Raw genomic sequence first — 8,279 nt, 5'->3', positions numbered from 1 at the left:
ACTGACTGACTGATCTATCAACGCACAGCTCAATTTACTGGACGGATCGGGCTGAAATTTGGCATGCAGATTGCTATCATGACGTAGGCATCCGCTAAGAAAGGATTTTTGAAAATTCAACCCCTAAGGGGGTGAAATAGGGGTTCAAAATTTGTGTAGTCCACGCGGACGAAGTCGCGAGCATAAGCTAGTGCTAAATGAGTGGCTAAACACTGTTTTTGCAAAGTAACGAACAACTTACTATAAAAATACGCAAACCGTGAACTACCTACTGACAAATGAAACGTCAAATAACTTTACGGAATCGATAAACGGCGCACATTGGCCAGTTAAGTTTAAACTGAGTTTATCTTGCATTGTGTTGTTCAGAAACGCACTGTCTCGAGTTATCGGACCAAACGCTATTGAATAGATAAACCGTCGATAAAAGTACCTAAGAAACCGGGCATTAATCAATTAAAACCAGAAACGTACTTATTTGCTTTATTCGGTCAGTCCAAGTGCGACTGTGATTCAAGGATTAGTACCTAATGAGCTCTGGTGTACAAACAAAATGAATACACCCAAAGCTATCGGCGAAAATCTCCAGCTTTCACCTACGTTATTGGATCCATTCATCAAAAGGGACGGAGATGGAACCGAAACGTCTCCATCCATTCACTCGCGCCCATTCAGCGGTTAATAAGACTCGCTCTAAGTCTCCCCACGGCTTTATTCACGGACTTGCCACTTCAATGGAAATAGATACCGACTCGAGGCTATTTACTTTGATTGCTTATTATTACTGTCTCTAACGAGCTTTCTAGTAGAATTCGTGGACTGTATTGTCCAAAGGTCGTATCCCATGCAAACCCCCTAGATGTTTCAAATTAAGTACATTACATCCCTTAAGACGCAATGGATTTCAGTAGGTACAACATTACAACCTGGCTAAGTCATAGGACTGTTAATATGACTTTATACTTTACCCTTAGCTAACAGTTCTGTAGTAAGGCATTTTAGAGCGAGTGGTGTGAAAAAAGCATTTGTAATTTAAGTTTTATTTTATTAAAAAATCTTTCCATTTATAAACATACTTACACCATCACCAAGTCATTAATGCCTCAATCTCCCTTTCGCCTGTACTTGGAGTACACTTCACGCAAGTACTCGAGCGAGTCGCTGGTATAGAGCGGCGCAGTCGAGAACTGCGCGTCGATGACCAGACACTGCGCAGATGACGTATTCACCGGAAGCCACCTCACCGGCAACAGCTCTGAAGGTTCCGGAGTGGGGTCCCTGGAAATAACACGGTTTTTTTTTCATACACATTTTTTTTTTAAATGTAAAAACGCCCTTCCGGCGTTTTTACATTTCTTGTCACAATTCGAAAACTATATTTGTCTCTGTCATACTCGTAAAAATGCCCAGAAAACCTGTCCCGCACCAGCGAGAAAGACCTGTTTTTTCGACGCGCACAGTGATTTGGCACAGCACCAGGCCGATTGTGGGTGATCCGCAGTGAACGTGTTAATTATTGATCTTTTAATATATAAAATAAATCGCTGAATGTGTTGCTGATCGCAAATCTCGAGAACAACTGAACCGATTTCGCTAATTCTTTTTTCACAATATTCCTTGAAGTACGGGGATGGTTCTTACGGAGAGAAAAATTTTAAAAAATCCTGAAATAGAATCGACTGTTGGGCTAAAGCTCAATCGACAGCTAGTTAATAATAATTTGTCTATCACCATCACCCAATCGTGTCACACTATAACTCGTTTCGAAATGGGAACTCATCGATTTTTCCATCAAGTCACACTGTTGCAACTTTTTTATCTATTAGAATTCCAAACGAGTCACACTTTACTGTAGATGTGACTCGGTGGGGAAAAAACGATAGATTCCCAACGAGTCACACTGTAACACGATTGGGTGTGACTCGTTGGTAACCCATCACATATGTTTTTCATTGCGCATGATTGCCGTCGACTGCAAATCTATCTTGCAATAAAAGATACATTACAAGCAACAACACTCGAGTGGAACTTCTAGAAATACTTTCTTAGTGTGGTTCTACGTTATGGAGAGAACCTCCGTGCAAAATCTCAAGTTTCCGGAGCTAGAGCAGTACGTTGATGTCAGTCAGTTAGTTTCATAGAAAATTTCACACAAAGAAGACAGGAAACACACAAAGGACTTAAAGCATTGCTGTAAAAGCCACATTTATGTTTGAACTGGTGCTTACCCATGTTTAGCAAAATTTGTCATCATTGTGGTCATCTTGTCTATCATTTTACTCTCACACAATGAGGGAAGCATCGGCTGGCTGAACATATAGAAAAGATCATCAGCATGAGTCGCTCCCGGAGCGCTCCATAGAGCCCAGGACAACGTGGACCATTTAGCCAAATTCCTCCAGCCGTCATAGCTGAAAACATAACTATACACAGGCTTCTTATTAGTCTTCAAGTATAATTCAATCTCCTCTAAAATGGGATATACAAAATGAGCTTCTCCATAAAACCTCGAAAGACTTACTATTGTATCGTAGGAGATATTTTTATCACCCATGTAAAACTTATGCAACTTTCCCCCTATCTCTTTTCGAACGTGCTCACTCGGTATCATCAAGTCTTTTGGTAAGGATTTTTCAAACATAATTTCAGATATAGTTGCACGATTTTCCATGGCCACCATAAATAACCCTTCCTCGTTTGTATGTCCTATTATCATAGGAACTTTATTGTACTCTCCTTTTGATAACAAATTAAAAGGAAGATCAGTCAAAAACGCTTCCTCTCCTTCAAGTTCCTTTTCTACGCATGGCATATACAATAATTCAGATATCAAGATAGTACCTTCTTGTCTAGGAACTCTTGCAAAGATTAGCTCTTCATCTGTTTTTTCCAATAACATATTGTAAATCTCGTGTGGATCCTGAGTGGTGTATCCCATAGATTTTATTGATAAACTAGCCGCGTATATCGGTCTAACTTGCAACGCCCATGGAGCAAGCGAAGAGCCACTTTGCATTATCGCCTTATGAAATAATCCTTTGGACATTGGCGAAATTATGTGATAGGATACACAGATAGAACCAGAACTTATTCCAAGCAGTGTTACATTGTCGGGGTCACCACCGAAGGCCTTAATATTACGCTGGACCCATTTCAAAGCTGCAACTTGATCTTTCATAGCAGCATTGCCTGGAGCTTCCTTGATCCGCAAGCACAAATTACCTTGAATATGAAGCCTATAGTTGAAAGAAACTAAAATAACTTTCTTGCTTACTAAATAATCTCCACTGTACAAAAATATTGATGATGATCCTTCGAAAAATCCTCCTCCATGTATATACACCATGACTGGATAGTTGGAGGCCGGTGTAGCGTCGGGTGGGGTGTATACGTTGACAATTAGACAGTCTGCTTGTCCTTTGACAATGCCTGGTTCAAATCTTTGCGGGCATCGAATATACTCCTCTACTGCGTCAAAAATCCCTCGCCATATTGGTGCAGGACCAGGAGCCTTTAAAAGTAGAAAATATTGCACTAGTAAAATTGTTTCAGGATAAAAAATCATTAAAAAATAAAGAGTATCCTACAAATACCTGAAAGCGTTTCTCTGGATGTGTAGCGTATGGTATTGCTAAATATTGTATGTGCGAACCATCAGGCGTGAAAAATCCACGCAGCCAGCCTCCTTCAGTGTGCACTGGCATCGTGGGTTGCCGAACAAACCGCGCGGCCCAGAGGGACCACAGCACTACCCAACTCGCAGTATTCATAATGCTAAGCAAATATTAGTATCGCAAATAGTACTCTTCAAAAATGTTTATTTTGTAAAATTAAGACACTAAAATAAAAACAATTCTTGGTTTTCTCTGATTCACAGAAAAGGGCTTCTTGCTTTGCAGCCTTTCTCTTACTTTATTCGATCAAGTTAAGTAGGAATCCATAATCTTCAGTAGTTCTTCCTGCGTCGCTCCCTCAATTTTGAGGATCGTGGCTCCCCTTCGATACAATCTTTCTTACGAGGTATCTTCGGTATATAAATCAGTAGTTTTGAAAATTATACTTGCAACAATCATTGAAGTATCTTTAACTCCCAAATGATATTCTCTTGGAAAACCACAAGCATCACTAAATATTATAAACTATTTCAATATAAAAACAATTTATATAATATTCACTACTTTAAGAAACGATCACGTATCTACGTAATTACGAGTATATTTAGCTGTATTCTGTTAACTATTTAGTATCTACAGTTCAAGGGAAGTAGGTATAATTTATTATATTATTATTCATCTTATCATTAGATCATAATCTAAGCATTTTTGTGCGTTAATTTTATGTTACATATTCAATCTCAGAAGGTCCATAATGAAAATATTGTGTAAAGAAAGGAACGTGCACATTGTTTTATAAAATAAGTATTATGACTTTTACATACTTAGTTCATCTCTAACAGAACTTAAAGAAAAATATGATGTAGTTTGTGGATGTTCGAAGTGTAAATGACAAAATTTTAAAATTATTATAAATCAAACATAATACTTAAACTTTATTTCAATACAAAATGTCAACAAATAGACAGACATACAGAAGTATTTAGTTTTAATTATTAAGTGTGATGAGTCAGGTACTTAGCCTAGTCTTAGGTACTCATCCTGGATCATTTTGAGTATTAGAATACATTGATTTATTAATAATCTTTTAACTAGGTAATAATATTTTATCGTAAAAGTACCTTCAATGTAGTATAATATTATAAACACTGTGATTGATAAATACAAAATAGAGGTGTGTGGTTGAATATGTTACTATTTGTTTGAGATGTTCTAAATTCAAATTACATTACATCCCTTTAGACGTAATGGATTTCAGTACAACATTTCATCTCTTAAGGCGTAATGGATTTCAGTACAATATTACAACCTGGCTAAGTCATAGGAATGTTATGAGTTATGACGAACTTTACCCTTAGCATTAGGCATTAATACAGGTGATAAGGCATTCTAGAGCGAGTGGTATGAAAAAAGCATTTATTGATTTAAGTTTATATCAATTAAAAATCTTTCCATTTATATTTATACATACGTACACCATCACCTAGTCGGATAATGAATGATTCAATCTCCCTTTCGCCTGTACTTGGAGTACACTTCACGCAAGTACTCGAGCGAGTCGCTGGTATAGAGCGGCGCAGTCGAGAACTGCGCGTCGATGACCAGACACTGTGGAGATGACGTATTCACCGGAAGCCACCTCACTGGAAACAGGGCCGAAGGTTCCGGAGTGGGGTCCCTGGAAATAACACAGTTTTATCATACACATAATTTTTTTAATGTAAAAACACCCTTCCAGCTTCAGTGTGGATATAATGTAGATGTAACTATCTTGTCTAGGTTCTAATGGATATATGCATTTCAGATCATTTCCCTTTTCTTAATATCATAAAGCAGGTACAGAATTAACAAAATAATAATTTGTCTATCATCATCACCCAATCGTGTCACACTGTGACTCGTTGGGAAGTGGGAACTCATCGATTTTTTCCAATCGAGTCACACTGTTACTAGTTGCAACTTTTTTATCTATTAGAATTCCCAATGAGTCACACTGTTACACGATTGGGTGTGATTCGTTGGGAACCCATCATCTTTCATTGCGCACGATTGCCATCGACTGCAAATCTATCTTGCAATAAAAGATACATAACAAGATTAACAAGTAACAACACTCGGGTGGAACTTCTAGAAATACTTTCTTAGTGTGGTTCTCCGTTATGGAGAGAACCTCCGTGCAAAATCTCAAGTTTCCGGAGCTAGAGCAGTACGTTGATGTCAGTCAGTTAGTTTCATAGAAAATTTCACACAAAGAAGACAGGAAACACACAAAGGACTTAAAGCATTGCTGCAAAAGCCACATTTATGTTTGAACTGGTGCTTACCCATGTTTAGCAAAGTTTGTCATCATTGTGGTCATCTTGTCTATCATTTTACTCTCACACAATGAGGGAAGCATCGGCTGGCTGAACATATAGAAAAGATCATCAGCATGAGTCGCTCCCGGAGCGCTCCATAGAGCCCAGGACAACGTGGACCATTTAGCCAAATTCCTCCAGCCGTCATAGCTGAAAACATAACTATACACAGGCTTCTCATTAGTCTTTAAGTATAATTCAATCTCCTCTAAAATGGGATATATAAAATGAGCTTCTCCATAAAACCTCGAAAGACTTACTATTGTATCGTAGGAGATATTTTTATCACCCATGTAAAACTTATGCAACTTTCCCCCTATCTCTTTTCGAACGTGCTCACTCGGTATCATCAAGTCTTTTGGTAAGGATTTTTCAAACATAATTTCAGATATAGTTGCACGATTTTCCATGGCCACCATAAATAACCCTTCCTCGTTTGTATGTCCTATTATCATAGGAACTTTATTGTACTCTCCTTTTGATAACAAATTAAAAGGGAGATCAGTCAAAAACGCTTCCTCTCCTTCAAGTTCCTTTTCTACGCATGGCGTGTACAATAGTTCAGATATCAAGATAGTACCTTCTTGTCTAGGAACTCTTGCAAAGATTAGCTCTTCATCTGTTTTTTCCAATAGCATATTGTAAATCTCGTGTGGATCCTGAGTGGTGTATCCCATAGATTTGATTGATAAACTAGCCGCGTATAGCGGTCTAACTTGCAACGCCCATGGAGCAAGCGAAGAGCCACTTTGCATTATCGCCTTGTGAAATAATCCTTTGGACATTGGCGAAATTATGTGATAGGATACACAGATAGAACCAGAACTTATTCCAAGCAGTGTTACATTGTCGGGGTCACCACCGAAGGCCTTAATATTACGCTGGACCCATTTCAAAGCTGCAACTTGATCTTTCATAGCAGCATTGCCTGGAGCTTCCTTGATCCTTAAGCACAAATGACCTTGAATATGAAGCCTATAGTTGAAAGAAACTAAAATAACTTTCTTGCTTACTAAATAATCTCCACTGTACAAAAATATTGATGATGATCCTTCGAAAAATCCTCCTCCGTGTATATACACCATGACTGGATAGTTTGAGGCTGGTGTAGCGTCGGGTGGGGTGTATACGTTGACAATTAGACAGTCTGCTTGTCCTTTGACAATGCCTGGTTGAAATCTTTGCGGGCATCGAATATATTCCTCTACTGCGTCAAAAATCCCTCGCCATATTGGTGCAGGACCAGGAGCCTTAAAACGTGGAATATATAACAGACATTGCTTTCGACGACTTTTTGTAGCAATACAGACGCGTGTATAGACATTATAACCATACAAAATCGTAGATGAAGGTATACGGGCCAGCGACGCATCGCTGCTGTATTGCAACCTTTTGATGGCTAAATAGATACTGTATTGCAGCAAAAAATCGCGGTGTGCGATCTTTAAAATACTAAAAAAGTGATTTAGGAGTAAAGATGATATTAAAAAGTAGTCTTCATATACCTGAAACCGGTTATCTGGAAGTGTAGCGTACGGTATTGCCAAAAACTGCTTGTGAGAGCAGTCAGGCGAGAACAGACCCCGCAGCCAGCCTCCTTGTGTGTGCACTGGCATCGTGGGTTGCCGAACAAACCGCGCGGCCCAGAGGGACCAAAGCACCACCCAACTCGCAGTATTCATATTATGAAAATGTTCTTCACTCTATCTTTTTCTCTTCTTAGCATATTTATGAATCGTCTCGCTTTGCTGCCACTCACTTTCTGCGATCGAGTTACCTGGAGAACTATAATCTTCACAGCTTTAATACTTTTGAGTTATAATGTTTCAAATAACTTTTACCTTCCCAATTAAATACAACTCTTACTCTAACTGTACCGCGACCATCACAAGATAATATTGTTAACAAAATTCCAACAATTTAAAAACACTTTCAGGTTGTTTGATATTTTGATTAGACCATTTCAACTAAGGAATAGACGATCACACCAGAATGCTTTTAGTATTTAACTATTTTTACTTACCTAACTACTTATGCAAAGTTTCTAGAAGATTTTTTCTACTTTTGATCATAATCTATTTTTTGTGCATTCTAGGAAAATTTGTTGTATTTTATATACCTAGGTAGGTACTCTACGAGTAGCTTAAGCTGACATATATTGTAGTGCGACTTGCACACCATCAATTGTACGTTTTTGATATACATTTGATACATATGATTACATCCCCGTCCCATATAAACTTACGATAAAACTGTAAGTACAATAAGTGCTCCAATAAGTACATGTTGACCTTAAAATAGCTTAGCG

General features: G+C 38.3%; 2 protein-coding genes across 4 annotated transcripts; both read right to left on the bottom strand.

Moving 5' to 3' along the window:
- Positions 1–1,030: 1,030 nt before the first annotated feature.
- Positions 1,031–4,040, bottom strand: LOC117991950 (esterase FE4-like). The gene is made up of 4 exons (XM_069505371.1): positions 3,939–4,040; positions 3,594–3,873; positions 2,229–3,511; positions 1,031–1,278 (listed from the first exon to the last, which is right to left on the bottom strand). The coding sequence occupies exons 2-4, from the start codon at positions 3,768–3,770 to the stop codon at positions 1,104–1,106; spliced, it is 1,635 nt and encodes a 544-aa protein (XP_069361472.1). The 5' UTR covers positions 3,771–3,873; positions 3,939–4,040; the 3' UTR covers positions 1,031–1,103.
- A 1,067-nt stretch (positions 4,041–5,107) lies between these two features.
- LOC117991576 (esterase FE4-like) lies at positions 5,108–7,973 on the bottom strand. 3 transcript variants are annotated; one of them, XM_069505370.1, is made up of 3 exons: positions 6,232–7,973; positions 5,939–6,144; positions 5,108–5,292 (listed from the first exon to the last, which is right to left on the bottom strand). In XM_069505370.1, exons 1-3 carry the CDS (start codon positions 7,651–7,653, stop codon positions 5,118–5,120), a joined length of 1,803 nt encoding a protein of 600 aa, XP_069361471.1. In that variant the 5' UTR covers positions 7,654–7,973; the 3' UTR covers positions 5,108–5,117. The 3 variants fall into 3 exon arrangements, with proteins under 3 accessions (XP_069361471.1, XP_034835063.1, XP_069361470.1); XM_034979172.2 differs by having other exon boundaries at positions 5,939–7,221; positions 7,477–7,966; XM_069505369.1 differs by having other exon boundaries at positions 5,939–7,970.
- Positions 7,974–8,279: the final 306 nt, after the last annotated feature.

The sequence above is a fragment of the Maniola hyperantus genome, chromosome 20, assembly GCF_902806685.2.
Source record: "Maniola hyperantus chromosome 20, iAphHyp1.2, whole genome shotgun sequence".
Taxonomy (NCBI): Eukaryota; Metazoa; Arthropoda; class Insecta; order Lepidoptera; family Nymphalidae; genus Maniola; species Maniola hyperantus.
Note: the sequence above shows the minus strand (reverse complement) of the source record. Positions and strands in the feature narration are given on the sequence as shown.